The sequence below is a fragment of the Trachypithecus francoisi genome, unplaced genomic scaffold (genome assembly GCF_009764315.1).
Source record: "Trachypithecus francoisi isolate TF-2019V2 unplaced genomic scaffold, Tfra_2.0 Lachesis_group3, whole genome shotgun sequence".
NCBI classification, from domain to species: Eukaryota; Metazoa; Chordata; class Mammalia; order Primates; family Cercopithecidae; genus Trachypithecus; species Trachypithecus francoisi.
The window spans coordinates 137669287-137684607 of NW_022681468.1; the positions used below are offsets into that span (position 1 = coordinate 137669287).

The window sequence follows — 15321 nt, forward strand, 5'->3', positions numbered from 1 at the left end:
TCCACCTCCCGGCCTCACGCCATTCTCCTGCCTCAGCCTCACGAGTAGCTGGGACTACAGGCACCCGCCACCACGCCCAGCTAACTTTTTTGTATTTTTAGTAGAGACGGAGTTTCACCGTGTTAGCCAGGATGATCTTGATCTCCTGACCTCGTGATCCGCGCGCCTCATCCTCCCAAAGTGGTGGCATTACAGGCATGAGCCACCACGCCCAGCCTCAGCCTTGTAAAACTCTTAAAGAGAGATGAAAGAGAAATTCTCTTTCTTATCATAGATATCAGGGAGAATCAAAAGGTCTTCAGTGAATTTCCCAGACTAAAACATCCTCACATCCTTCTTAACCTCCTTAGTCTCTCCACTTGAATCATGGGTACACATAAGCTTTATGTGGAAGCGTTGAAATGAGAAGGTAATATCAATTACCTTTGAGAGCAAATGCTAACTTTAGTGCCAGGCAATTTTTTAATGTTTAAGGCGTAAAGTAAAAAACCATCACCATCCTTATCCTTCAAGAATTTCTAGTCTATTCTGTAAAAGAGGAAAGTAAATCATTTGTGACGGATATAAAGAGCATATGCAGGGTCTTGTGGTAGCACAGGGAAAAGACAGTTAATTGAAAGGGGTTTCAGGAAGGTTCTTGGGAGGGAGTAATGCTTCAGCCAGTTTGTAAGGTTACTAGACATAACCACGCAAAGATAGGAAGCACAGAGTTGGTGGAAGTAAGGAATGACTGCTTATGGTCTTTATCCTTGGTCATCAGGCTTCCTCTGTCCATTGCAGCCATCTCACTTTATTGTTTCATTTCATAGCTGGTATCAAATCTGAAGGAAGAAAATACTTTGCTGAAGCAGGAAAAAGAAGCCCTCAATCACCGCATCGTGGAGCAGGCTAAGGAGATGACAGGTAAAGCTTACACGTGTATTACATGCCAACCAACCTCACACCAAAGTTGTATAAGTTACAGTGTTACTTGATGAGTTACACAGCGTTATTTAGAGTTTAAATATTTTTAAAAGTTGAGGCTATCATCAGCAAATTTACAAAGTTCCAAGACGCAAGAGATCACATATTTTGGTTGAATTAGTTGGTTGATAAATTGTAAATCTGGTATCTCTAGGTATAAATGTGAACTCAGGTTCAGTCAGTGTCATAAGTAATTTTTTTAAAAAATTAAATTTGTTCTGCATGTGTGATTCATTAGTTAAGGCTTATAGGATTCCTAATGTTTTAGTAAGAATTTTTGAGCTAATATGTGTATGTTTATGTGTGTGTGTGTGTGTGTGTGTGTGTGTTGTCTTTTTTTTGGCTAAATCAATGGATATTATTCTAAGATTCACCACTTTTTTCTATTAAACTAAAAAAACACTAATTTTTTAAATAGAGAACTAACCTGATATGGACATTTATTCTGTTTTCTGTTTGTGGGGTAGGTTAGAATGGTGACAAATTAATAAGGAATCCACATACATATAAATACGGGGTAAGAAGATACAGATCTGTACAGTAATTAGTGGTGGAAATGGAAGAGAAAAGATGGTTTAGAATGGGGATTTATTATATGAAAATAGTACATTTTCATATACATTCTGTTGATTACATTGGTATTCAAAAAAGGCAAAAATGTTCTAAGATTTTACAATGAGATAACAAAATAATAATGGTATGTTATTAGTAATAGGGATATTGAGAAAAGAGTACACATTTATGAGGCAAATTAATGAGGCCAGTTGTTGGAGTATTAAATTTGAGATGTCAGCCAGGACCTCAACATGGAGGTGTTCAGAAAGCAAATCCAGATTAAAGATTAGAGAAAAAAATAATAGGGAGCCTAAAGACACCCATTAAAACTGTGGTGGTAAGAGAGACTGCCTCACCTCTCCTAGTTGAAGGGGATAATAGAGAGGAAAGAGAAGAAAACCTGGAATTAATGACCATACTAAGGGATGAGGTAAAGAAAAGGAGCCAGAAAATAAAATTAAGAAGTGAAGGAGAAAACAGAGCCCTGGAAAGAAGGCTGCTGGGAGGCAGCATGTAACAGAAGGATCCAGAATGATGATAATCTTCTAGGAAAATATAAAATGTTATTTGAAAGTGAACTGTAAGAACAAAGAAATGTCAGTGAGTTTGCCAAGGGAAAATTTTTTGGTAGCCTCAGAACAGCTTCTGGTGAGAATAAAAGGCAACTTGTAGAATGTTTTAGAGAGAAGAAATTCATTCATTCCTGTACAAATTATTAAAGCCCTACTCTAGGGAAGCACTGTGGTGGGCACCAGGAAAGCAGCTGTGACAAGACACTTGTAGCCCTTACCTCATGGTGCTCACAGAGAAAGCAGTGGTGAAGCTATAGAAGCAGGCAGGGCAGATTAAGATTTAACCTCAAAATATATGGGTAAAATGGAGCAAAGTGGTAGGAAGCTTAATATTATAAATATGACTGGTTGACTGATTGAGTTAAGACATATAGCTGAGATTTGAGGTTTTGTTACTTCACTTCATCTGCAGTCAAGGGCTAATCTCCAATTTCCAGATCATGTCCTAGCCAAAAACAAACCATAGCCACAGAGAGGGTGGAGGGGGTAGGTAAATGGAGAAGACAAGGTTTCCTCAGCAGCGCGTGGGGGATGACCAAGAAACACACAACACAGCTGGCCAGGCCTGAGCCTTTTATCTGGTTAGAAGCTGCAGAGTAATAGGACAGCAGGGGAGGTTAAAGTCATAGAAAATGTAAGATAGAACCATGAGATGGTAAATGAAGAGAGACTCTGTAGAGTAGGACAGCTGGGTCCACTGAAAAGTTGCCATTCTCTTGAGAAATATCTCTGACTTTTGGAGAGAGTATACTACTTTGGGCAAAAGAATTTTATGAATAAAATACGACTGAAATAAAAATACATATCATTTAGTTACTAGACAGTGACTAGTGGAAGTTTTTCAAGGATGTGCTGTAACCAGTATATCAATTAGTGGGACTAAGGCCAGAGTACGGGCAATAACTCAGTAGATGATTGTTAATATTAATAAATTATTTCATTTTTTGGTCATTTTTTCTTTTCCGAAATTTTACTAAGACACTCTTATGGATCACAGTGATACTAAAAGTAAAATTCCCTGCAGAGAAACTGGAAATCAGTATACATGTTTACACAATTGCATTTTCAAGGGGTCATCTTTGGTATGCATATCCTTTTTTTAATTTCAGAAACTATGGAGAAGAAGTTAGTAGAAGAAACAAAACAACTGGAGCTCGACCTTAATGATGAAAGACTGAGATATCAGAACCTTCTGAATGAGTTCAGTCGCCTAGAAGAACGATATGATGACCTCAAAGAAGAGATGACCCTTATGGTGGTGAGTCAAACATTTTTGCTTTTTTTAATGAAAAATTTTAAACATATACAAAAGTAAATAGAATAGTAGAATGAACCTCCATATCTTCCGTGTGACTACCACCCAATTCCAGAATGTTCAACACATATTTACCTCCCATTCCATCTCCCCAACCCACTCCATCCAATGGATTGGATTATTTTAAAGCAAATCTCAGAAATAATATAATTTTATGCACAAGTACTTCAGTAAAGTCAAACACTTTAAAGACTGGGCTAAATGATAGTATAAAGTCAGTACAGTTGAATTTTTGTTTTTGTTTTTGTTTTGAGATGGAGTCTCGCTCTGTCATCAGGTAGAGTGCATTGGTGCAATCTCGGCTTACTGCAACCTCCGCCTCGCAGGTTCAAGTGATTCTCCTGCCTCAGCCTCCTGAGTAGCTACCTGGGACTATAGGCACCCACTGCCACGCCTGGCTAATTTTTTGTATTTTTAGTAGAGACGGGGTTTCACCATGTTGGCCAGGATAGTCTCGATCTCCTGACCTAGTGATCTACCCGCCTTGGCCGCCTCCCAAAGTGCTGGGATTACAGGCATGAGCCACTGCGCCCAGTCAGTTGGACTTTGTTTCATATATTGAATGGCCTAATGAAACATTTACATGTAGACTGGTTTTGATTAATAATTTTGAAGACATATTCCTATGAAAAGAAATTCAGACTCCATTTATAATGAATTATCTATTTCAAGGACTCTTCTGCATTTGCCAATGTACCTTTCATACTTGTAATAATTCTGCACATCCTCCCTATTCCACATGTCCTGCTATCAGAAAACAAAGAGTTCCCAAGCTCTCTTGTTGCCTACGAGTACCAGCCTTAAAGGTAACCTAATTATACAAATGACTAGAAATGCTTTGAAATATCTCATAAAAAGCCAGATAATTCAGTATCCGTGGAGCAGAGTAATTGCTTCAAATTTTGCTTCTATCTGGACCTACTGACAAAGTTCATTACAATATGACACTTAAAAAGTCAAAATAAAAGAGATTATGTAATGTGAAAGATAGGCTCTCATCACCTTGCAGATGAGAAAATCCTGTCTAAAACAGACTAAAAAGCTAATATAAATCCCACATTGGACCATTATTTCAACCCTCACTACTCTGATTTATGTGTGACAAAGAGAAATTAGAAGTAGATGCAAGTCACCATTATAACTGTTCTTACAATTGACAAATCTAAAGACCCTTGTTAAGCTTCATCTTCCTTGATCACCATGCTCCCCTTGGTCCCATTGAAACCTTTCTTCCTTCACATTCTGTAATTCTTAGCTTTCTCTAGAATTCTTTTCTTCTTTTTCAGTGTTTATGTTCCCCAGTTCCATTCTTTGGTATATTTTTGTTCACTGTATTTATTAGATGACCATGCCAACATTTATGGTTAATCTCTGTTTCAGTTATGGTTAGAGCTAAACTTTATAACCTATAAGTAGGTGTTTCTGAGACCCCCTAGTTATTTGGGATGTTAATAAGTGGCATTGGAGAAGAAATTCTGAGGTAAAATAAATGTAATCTACCAGGTTAAACAGAGATAAACAGATGTCTTTTCTGCAGAATTTCTTGAATTCTTTAATAGTGCATGCAATATGAATTTCAGAAAATAAAATGAGAGAAGCAGGTACCATACATGTATCCCTCTCTGAGCATATTCCAGAAACATCCATCTGTGAGGAGGTCATGGGTCTCTTTAGTAAAGGAGGTGGCCGTTTCTAGAAGGGCCCTCCAGTGACGCCATCCTCCAGCAGCTTGACATAGCTCCTCCTTTCTTCTAAGCAAGTCTGCCTGCTCTCCATCTGTTCCCAGCAGTGCTCTAGGGGTGGTTTTAGTTGCTGAATTTCTTATTTCTCAGTCGTGTGTCCTCTCCATTGTGTATGCCTGTGACTCGCTGTCATTCCTCTTGGGAGACAAAATGGTCAGAGGAAGGGAAAAGGAGAAAGCAGAGGAAGGGAGATAAGAAGAGCTCGCTTGCTTTCCACTCATCTCTTCACTAGATCTAATTTCCTAGCTCCAGATGTAGTCCAGATCACAGGTTTTGCAGAAAATATTTGCCCAGAATTGCAGAGAATAAAAAACTTGATCTTATAACCCAAGACAATTAAAATATTAGCGACAATATCTTATTTTAATGTTTAGGTACAACTGAACAGCTAACAGATGAGTACTTGACTAATATTAGACTGACACTCTTCTGCAAATGGCATTCTCACTGCTTCAATCCAGAGCTAATGAAGCATTTGGTCGTAAATAGGGTTGTGATATGAATGGAGGAAACTCTAGGGAGGGGACTTGATAAGCTGCCTCCAGGGCTTCCCATAACCTATGTGATACATGGGCCAAAGAACACTAGTAAGCTAATAGTGTCACTTATTACCAGCCTCTAGAGTTGTTGGCCCTAGTACAAGAGTGTAGCATTTTTCTCCAAGAATATTGGGTTGTCCAGACAATATAGGGGCAGAGGTAATGAGGAAGGACCAATCCAGGGCTAAGGAGTTTCAAGCCAATGATGAAAAGATGATGAGGCATGGGAATACAGGCTTATGAAGTGTTTAAAGGTAAATTAATTCCAGAGAGTGGAGGGAAACCAGCATGTCAATCGTGGGGTCATTAGTCTTGGCAAAGGGTGTAAAACAGGTTCTGGAAAAGAAGGAATCGTGGGAGAAATCAGGAGCAGAAGAGGAGGGAGGTGCAGATCTTGAAGGAGAACATGTTGATCTAGTCAAATATATGTCCTTGTAATTGAAAAACATAAACGGGGGAGCAAAATCCTAAAAACAGAGAACTGAAAAGTTACCAACAAGGAAGTTGTTGAATCACTGCAGTCCCCTAACAATCACAGCAGCAGCAGTTAACATTCATTGAATGCTTGTTATGCCACACCAGACTGTTTACTTGCACACTCTTATTTAATCCTCACACAGACCCTATGAGATAGAAATTAGTACCCTTTTTTTCCTGATGATGAAACTGAGGCCTAGAAAAGTTGGGTAAGGGACAAGTAAGTGGAAGAGCTGGTATTCCTGCCTAGCTCTGTCTCCTTTCAGACCCAGAGCACTTAACCACTGCCCTGTATCCAAAAGTTACATTAAATAGCAACAAGCAATGTTGCTTCTATTAATGCCTTAAGGTATTCCTTGTATAATGACAGATATATGTGGGAAGACAGGGATCTCTCTCATTTTTAATAAGCTTATTAAAAATCTTTGTCCTGGTGTTTATCTGGACTACCTATTTTTCTTAGTGATACAACCAGTTTTTAAATAAATGCCATTCATACAACTGTGGTCTTGGGCTGGAAACTTTAAGTACGAGTGCCTGTGTCTGTAAACAGACAGTGAATTTGAGTGCCTTTGACTTCATCTGTGATGATTATCCCCTTTAGTGTGCACCCCAGCTTCTGGATTGTTTCAGAGGTGCTGATGTTCTTGGATCTTCCCTTCACTTTGCCGTACAGGTTGGACTGGCCTGGGAGACTTTTAAGTGTCTCTGGATGAGTCTTCTATCCATAAGCCTGGGTGTTGGAAGGGAAGAGACAAAGAAGCTCTTTGTGGCTTCCAGCTCTTTTCCAGCAGCTGGGGAAAGGTACAAAGAAAACTGGACAGAAGAGAAAGCTCTTGGAGGCCTTTCTGAAGCCCTCAGGACTGTAACATTGAAAGACTAAGGCCACTGGATCTTTCCACCTCTTCTGCTGGGGACATGCTAAGAGCCCAGCCTTTTAATTCCTTCTTCCCTCAAGTTATTCTCTAACCCCTTCTCCTACAGAAGGGAAGGGTGTGTCATTGCTAAACTTTTCTATTCCCCATGAGCTTTCTGAACACTAATTTCCTAGGTATTACATGTCATAAAAATGCCACCCGGATGTCCTGAGGTAATAAGCGAGGGCTCTTCGGAGGATTACTAGAGCAGCTTTCTTACCTCCCCTGTACTGTCCATCCTGCCCACTGCTTTCTCCAAAGATTTAACTTCACGTATTAAAGTGACAGAAATTAGAGCTGCCTGTGTGAACTCCTTCATCTTTCCGTTAAACCATTTTTGCCCAATTACCATGCAGTAAAATGATTGTGCATGCCATTTCAATATATTTTATGAGGTTTTTGATAAGTTTTATTTGATTACAGCACTAAAGTCAGTGCTTAGAAGCTTTACCCAGTGCTTCACTGAGCACTGCTTCACCCAGTGTGACTGACCGCTCAAAGCTTTCAACACCCAAAGGGTACTCCACTAATAATCACAAGTGATTTTTATTTGGGCATTTGGATTTGCAACTGTTCCTGTCATGTCATGCCAGTGTACCTTTTTCTTTGAAGAGGTGACCTTTTTGTAATTATTTGGTCAAAACAATATGGAACAGATCAGTTGGGCACCAATACAAGTCAGGCAGTAGGGATAAGAACCAAGTCAAGGTGGATGCTGTCTTAACTATGCCTAGACTAATTATGTTGTGTTAATTATACCTGGGTTATTTGCCTTGCAGCATGTGCCTAAGCCTGGACACAAGAGGACAGACTCCACCCACAGCAGCAACGAGTCTGAATATACCTTTAGCTCTGAAATTGCAGAAATGGAAGACATTCCATCGAGGACAGAGGTACAGTTTAGACATGTGCCACTGAAAGTAGGATGTGAGCATGCTGTTGTTAACAAGGAACATTTCCATTGCAGAGCAGACTCCAATTGGCCATAAACGTAGTATTTGTTTGAATCATTTATTCTTCATAAGTGACCTGTAGATACAAACTTATCTTATTTACCTTTTTGTACACTTAAGTGCTATGTACATACATACCTATTGCATTTTTTGTCAATACAAATTTTAATTTTAATTTTTAATGCAGTTTTGATGGTGAGATTTTATTTTTATAATTCTCTTTTACCCCTAACATGGTGTGTATACAGGATTTTATTTCAGACTGAGGTAAATTATTTTATTTTATTTTATTTTATTTATTTATTTATTATTTACTTTATATCTATAGACCACCACTGTAGACAGAGATAAATTATTTTTCAAGTCAGCCCTTTATTCTTGAATATCATAAACACTAGCGCCCCAGAGTTTAGCAAAACTGCTGCCTCTGTTTTTTGCCAGTTTTTACCAATGTAACTTTCTTCTACAAAATGCATGGAAAATAGTTTAGAAATCTGCTTTAATGTTTTGTGTTATGTTGTATGAAACCAAAATGATGTATTACTGTAACTCCAAGAGTATAGTGACTTCTAGTTAGATTATTCCCAACCAATTCTAAGATCTTTTTAAATATGATATAGTTTCAATAATGGATAATTCAGACACAACGGTCCTATTTTTATATTATATTCTTTGAAAATGGCCAAATCAGAAATAGACTGCTTCTGGCAGAATAGCTAGAGAAATTGAGTGATTCTTTCCTTTCTTGTCTTAGTTCTACTTAAGAATGAAGTTTCTTTTTTTTTTTTTTTTGAGACGGAGTCTTGCTCTGTCACCCAGGCTGGAGTGCTGTGGCCGGATCTCAGCTCACTGCAAGCTCCGCCTCCTGGGTTCACGCCATTCTCCTGCCTCAGCCTCCTGGGTAGCTGGGACTACAGGCGCCGCCACCTCGCCCGGCTAGTTTTTTGTAGTTTTTAGTAGAGACGGGGTTTCACCGTGTTAGCCAGGATGGTCTCGATCTCCTGACCTCGTGATCCGCCCGTCTCGGCCATCTCATTCTGTTTTGAAGAAAAATGTTATATAATCTGAATGTCATATCTTTGGAATCATACATATAAGAAGACTAAGTAATTTGTCCAAGTTCACACCTTATCAATGGTAGATCCAGCATACTAACTGAGGCTTGTCTCTTTAGAATTCATGTTCTTAAGCCATTATATTCTACTGACTTCCATCCAGGGATTCTACACTGCAAATCTCCAAATCTCTTTTCTGTCTATAGCTAACATTGGCTGGGCCCATGGATATAACAGTATGGCCAGTATATAGCAGGATAGAGGTTTTTCCAGTTATCTATTGCTATGTAATAATTGATCTCAAATTGTAGTTTTTTTTTTTAAAAACAGTAATTTATTATTACTCATAATTCTGTGGGATTTGACTGAGGAGTTCTTCTGCTCCATGTGATGGTGGTCGGGGTGCCTCATGTAGCTGCATTCTGTAGAGTGCTTGCTTCTCTTCCCTGGGCCTCTCCATGTAGCCTCTCTTCAGCAGCAGGTAGGTGGGTTCTAAGAGTGAGAGACTAAAAGATACCAGGCCTCTTAGAGCTAGGCCCAGAACTGACCCAGTGTTAGTTCTGCCACGTTCTGGTCAAAGAAAATCACAAGGCCAGCCCAGATTCAAGGCAAAGAGGATAGATTCCATCTCTTGTTGGGAGGAAAGACTTGTATGTTTAGAAGAATCATTGGTGCCATCATACCACAAAGTTAGACTTTGAAGACTTCAAAATTAGGACTTCTGAGCCTTCAATAGATAGGAAGGTTTTAGGATTACATCCTGTTGATCTCAGTGGGAGTACTCACTTGCAATAGTCGGAGGGAAGTGCATTTACAAACTGCCCAGTCCAGTGTAGTACCACTTTAGCAGCTCCTGCTGGTAGGGGGAAGCCATAATAAAAAAAGGTGTGCTTACTGGAAACCAGTCTGTAGCTCTCTGGAGAATTCGCCTGCCGGCCCCACTTGTTTTGCAGCCCTCCTGCGCTTGCAGATGTTCACGGGCTGGGTTGATGTTGCTTTGGAACCAGTGCTCCTCTTGCTTGGTGTGCACCTCTATTAGGAGCTGTTGACTGATGATCCCTGTTCTGCTTCTGCTCTCAAGCTTTCTCACACCTTTCACATCTGGGGAAGGGTCACCAGAACTTTCTCATCTATCATTAGGAGTTGTTTCAGAATGACTGCCAGGCCTGTAATGGTGGTAATTTTGTGACTGCATTCAGTTATTTTGATTTTCCTCAGATGAGAGACTAGTGTTATTTTTTAGGTCAGTTAAAGAGCTTCACTGTCTTAGAAAAGCCCTGGGTGACAAAAGTCCTTACTAAGGCAAGAAAGCGAAACAAAACCTCAGAAACTTCTCTGTGACAGATGGCTCAATCTTCCTTCTTGTTCATGGGATATAACGAGGACATCTCTTTAGTTAGACGTGTCATCAGGGCTCAGAATGGGTACCATCGGGAGCACCCTTAAATAATTACCAATATTTATGCCTTAAGTCATTTTGCATTTTTCACATGTAATCTTTTGTGATCTTCTATCTTCTATTGTAATACTCTTATCCACAGAATTTTGCTCTTGTCCAGCAATCAACTAGTTGTTTATGTAGTATTAACCGATGTCTAAAGAGTTACCTCATCACAGTTTTTTCTTTTCTTTTTTTTTTTTTTGCTACTTCTAGTTGTCAAAACACCATCCCATTTTAATAAGAGTCTTCCTTTTAAACAAAAAGTGCCCATTCAAGGCTCAAAGGAATGATTTCCAAATGATATTTTAGGTATAATGAATGAAATATTACATTCATTTCTAGAATGAAAGGTTCTATGACAGTGTAAGAAAAGATGAAATAATTTAAAATTTCAGGGACATGTACATAATTCATAATGAACAAACATTAAAATATATAATATGGAATGTTTAAATTGTAAATAAGCATCAATATAAGTATTTTATGCTTAATTTTTATGGGGAACATATAGAAAAGAATTTTTATACGAATGAAATTCTATAGTGATTTCATGTTGAGGCAAGATGTTATATCTGTTCTGCTAAGTCAGGACAGACTTTATTACAAAGATTATATACCTAAACTTTTTCTAATTGTTGAGTATTACAAAGTAGGCAGAAAGAAAAAGTTCAGGTGTCATTAATTTGTGGACAAATGACTTTGACAGCCTATAAATGCCTACTTCTTTGTTCAGTTGATCCTTCTTGGGTTGTTTTTAGAACTGGAATAACACTTAACACTACTCTGAATTCACAAAAGACCAAAGGTAGCTAGTGAATATACAATTCCTGAAAATAAAAATTATTCAGTCTCATCAAAAGTCAAAGAAGGCCAGGCGCAGTGGCTCATGCCTGTAATCCCAGCACTTTGGGAGACCCAGGCGAGTGAATCACCTGAGGTCAGGAGTTCCAGACCAGCCGAGCCAACATGGTGAAACCCTGTCTCTACTAAAAATACAAAAAATTAGCCAAGTGTAGTGGCAGGTGCCTGTAATCCCAGCTACTCAGGAGACTGAGGCCGGAGAATTGCTTGAACCCAGGAGGTGGAGGTTGCAGTGAGCCGAGATTGCACCACTGCATGCCAGCCTGGGCAACAAGAGCAAAACTCCGTCCAAAAAAAAAAAAAAAAGTCAAAGAAATGCAAATTAAATCAACAACAAAGTGCCACTTTTGGTCTATTAACTGAGCTAAATGTTTTTTTTTAATTATAACAGTCACTACTGTTCAAGGCAAGGTGGTGGTTGCTGATAGAAGTGTAAATTGGCCAATTTGATGGACTTTTAAGAAGTTACTGTTTGGATATTTGTGTACTGGAGTGTTTATTTTAGTAATATACCAATAGCAAAAAATTAGAAACAACTTCAACACCCATCAGTAAAACAATAGCTAAGCAAATGGTGACACACCTGACTATATATTTAAATATCATATTATAAATTTGGGAAACAATGCAATGCCAAGTTTAAAAGATCACATCAAATTATAATGACAATATTATTCTAATTCTTTAAATCTATAGATGCATAGAGAAAAAGACTAAGAAAAAATTATAGTTTTTCTGTGGAGATAGGATTATGGCGTGTTTTTCTTCTTTGAACTTTTCTTATTTCCTAAATTTTCTGTAAAAGCTTATTCTGCTCTCATATCAGAAAAGCAAAAGTAAGTATTCTCTTTTTAAACAATTGGGTAGATTTGCCAATCATTTAATAATTATACATTGACCATTTAGTTAAATAAATGATTGCTGCCATTCTCTTGTTCCTCCATCCTCACTTCTGTCTCTCTAACAAAGGGAGTCTTTATCTTCTACATTAATTCTAATAGTACAATTATTTCTCTTCTTACCTCATTAAAAATCAAAACCTTAAGTAAACATGTTAAAACAATTATGGGACCCACAACTTCCATGATGATGGTTAGTTGTTTCCATTATTTTTAAGCTTTAATTAGTGTATCTTTATTTATCCTAGTAGGTCTCACTGTGATTCTGTTTTGGAACCAGTTGACACACTTTTAAAATGTCATTAGGTTATTCTTCAGTTTATTAAAAACTATACAGTCGTCCCTTGGTTTCCACAGGGGACTGGCTCCAGGACTTTCATGAATACCAAAATCTAAGGATGCTCAAGTCTCTTATATAAAATGCAGTAGTATTTACATATAACCTATGCACATCCTTCCATATTCTTTAAGTCATCTCTATGTTACTCATAATACCTAAGACAAGCTATGTAACTATAGCATTTTTTAATACCTAAGAAAATATATAATTAAATAAAACATTATTTAATACCTAAGACAAATACAGCATATTGTAATACCTAAGACAATATAAATGCTATGTAAACAATGCAGTATAACAGTTATTATACTGTATTGTTGTTTATTTGTAATAAAAAGCCAAGGTGCGCAGTGCAGGCCTATCTGCAGAGCCAAGGCTGGGCTTTATGTCTATTTTAGGAGTCTCTTCTTAGTGGGGACACAGCCCAGCCTAACCAAGTAACGTTTTGTTAAAGTAGTGAGGGCTAAACTCTTTTCACTGTTTTCTAAAGAGGCAGTAAATATTCTAACAGTAAAAATGTGATAATCATTTTTATTTTTATTGTTTGGGAGGTTTTTTTTGGAATATTTTTGATCCACAGTTGGTTGAGTCTGAAAGGATGTGGAACCCACAGATACAGAACCCAAGGATATGGAGAGCTGAGTGTATATGTTTTGGTTTTTCAGATTTCAGTTTTCTCTGTGTGATCTCAATATATTTATGCTGGCATTTCATATTTTCAAAAATCATTCTTCCTGATTGCAAATATAGAACCTGTCCATTGTAAACAATTTAAATATAGGAATGTACAACATAAAGAAATGAAACTTTCCCATAGTACATTCCGTCCTCTGAGATAACCATTGATGGCCTTCTAAATTTTTATATGCATGTGCTAGGTATACATTTAAAAGTCACATACGTTTGTGTTTTATTAACAAAAACAAGGTATATTTTCTGTCCTACAGTTTGTGTGTTCATGTAATACTTTAAGACATCTTTATCTGCTCATGTTGATATACTTCATTCTTTTTTTTTTTTTTTTGAGACGGAGTCTCGTTCTGCTGCCCCAGCTGGAGTGCAGTGGCGCGATCTCGGCTCACTGCAATCTCCGCCTCCTGGGTTCAAGCGATTCTCCTGCCTCTGCCTCCTGAGTAGCTGGGATTACTAATGCGTGCCACCACACCTGGCTAATTTTTGTATTTTTAGTAGAGATGGAGTTTCACCATGTTGGAGTCAGGCTAGGTCTTGAGCTCCTGGCCTTGTAATCTACCCGCCTCGGCCTCCCAAAGTGCTGGGATTACAGGCATGAGCCACCGCGCCCGGCCTACTTCATTCTTTTTAACAGCTAAAAAATATTTCACAGTTTGGCTCTACCGTAATTTATTTAAGCAACTGTCCTATTGACTGACATTCAGATTCTTGCCAGTTTTTTGCAATTACAAAAAAAAAATGCTGCAATGAACATCTTTTTCCATATATTTTTATATACTTGTGTAAGTATTTCTGTAGGATTAATTCCTAAATGTAGATTTGCTAGGTTAAAGGTATGCACATTTAAATTTTAGTAAGTTCAGCAAAATCGCCCTTTTCAAAGGCCTACCTTTACTTCCACAATATCATATGAGACACTGTGGCTAACACAGAGCATCATGAATCTTTTTAGTCTTTGCCAGTCTGATAGGGGAGAAGTAGCAGTTCAGTGTTGTTTAATTTGCATTTCTCTCATTGTTAGCTAGGTTGAGCATTTTTAAAATATATTCTCTAGATGTTTGTGTTTCTTATTCGGTAAGTTTGCCTATTTTTCCATTGAGCTATTTGTCATTTTCTCATTGACTTTTATGTCTTCTGGCTTGTCTTGACCATCTTGTGATTCCTGGTGTTTAGGAGCCAAGTGAGAAGAAGGTACCTCTGGACATGTCATTGTTCCTTAAGCTCCAAAAGCGGGTCACAGAGCTGGAGCAGGAGAAGCAGGTGATGCAGGATGAGCTGGACCGCAAGGAGGAGCAGGTGCTCCGCAGCAAGGCCAAGGTGCACAGCACAGCCCATCCGCAGAGCTGAGGCGGGGCTTTATGTTCATTTCAGCAGTCTTTTCCTTAGTGGGGACTCAGCCCAGCCTATCCAAGCAGCACTTGGTTAAAATAGTGAGGGCTAAACTCTCTTCCCTGTTTTCTGTAGAGCAAGTAAATATTTTAAGAGTAAAAATATGACGATTAAAATATAAAACTTTAACTTTTCCCTAGGAAGAAGAAAGACCACAAATTAGAGGTGCAGAACTGGAATATGAGTCACTCAAGGTAATGGGGAGTTTCTGCTCAAGACTTTGAATATTTTGTTTTGGCAAGAGGCCCACTCAGAGCCTCTCTTTTTCTCAGAGAACATCCTTAAGGGCTGGAGGTTGCACCAGAGGTCCTAGCTTCAGCCTTATTCTGCATTACTTCTTGTTGTTTGTTTTTATAAATTCCATTTCATATAAGCTATACTTCAGTCTAAACAGGAACAGGAGAAGTAGCTGCCATTCGAGGCTGTGGTAGTAAAGGACGTGGACTGTAGCATCGGCCGCTATAAAGATCCAATTGGATGTGATGGGGCAGACCAGACATAGAAGTAGAAATCTGCTCTCCATATCTTCTCCTGCCTCACACAATAATGAATGAATAAAAACATTCTCTGTAGTATGAATGAAGCCTGGATTCACAAAGCATTAGATTAG

The 15321-nt window shown here is 38.4% G+C and overlaps 1 protein-coding gene across 9 annotated transcripts in view; it reads left to right on the plus strand.

The window, feature by feature from the left end:
* MYO5A (myosin VA) overlaps window positions 1–15321 on the plus strand; it is a 223219-nt gene that overhangs the window by 159699 nt on the left and 48199 nt on the right. For 8 of the 9 annotated variants that reach the window (XM_033190085.1, XM_033190088.1, XM_033190086.1 and 5 more), the window contains exons 23-27: window positions 810–903; window positions 3200–3348; window positions 7860–7973; window positions 14496–14639; window positions 14852–14905. In XM_033190085.1, coding sequence (XP_033045976.1) covers window positions 810–903; window positions 3200–3348; window positions 7860–7973; window positions 14496–14639; window positions 14852–14905 — 555 coding nt within the window. The remainder of the gene's footprint in view (window positions 1–809; window positions 904–3199; window positions 3349–7859; window positions 7974–14495; window positions 14640–14851; window positions 14906–15321) is intronic. The other variant, XM_033190092.1, reaches the window with a different exon arrangement.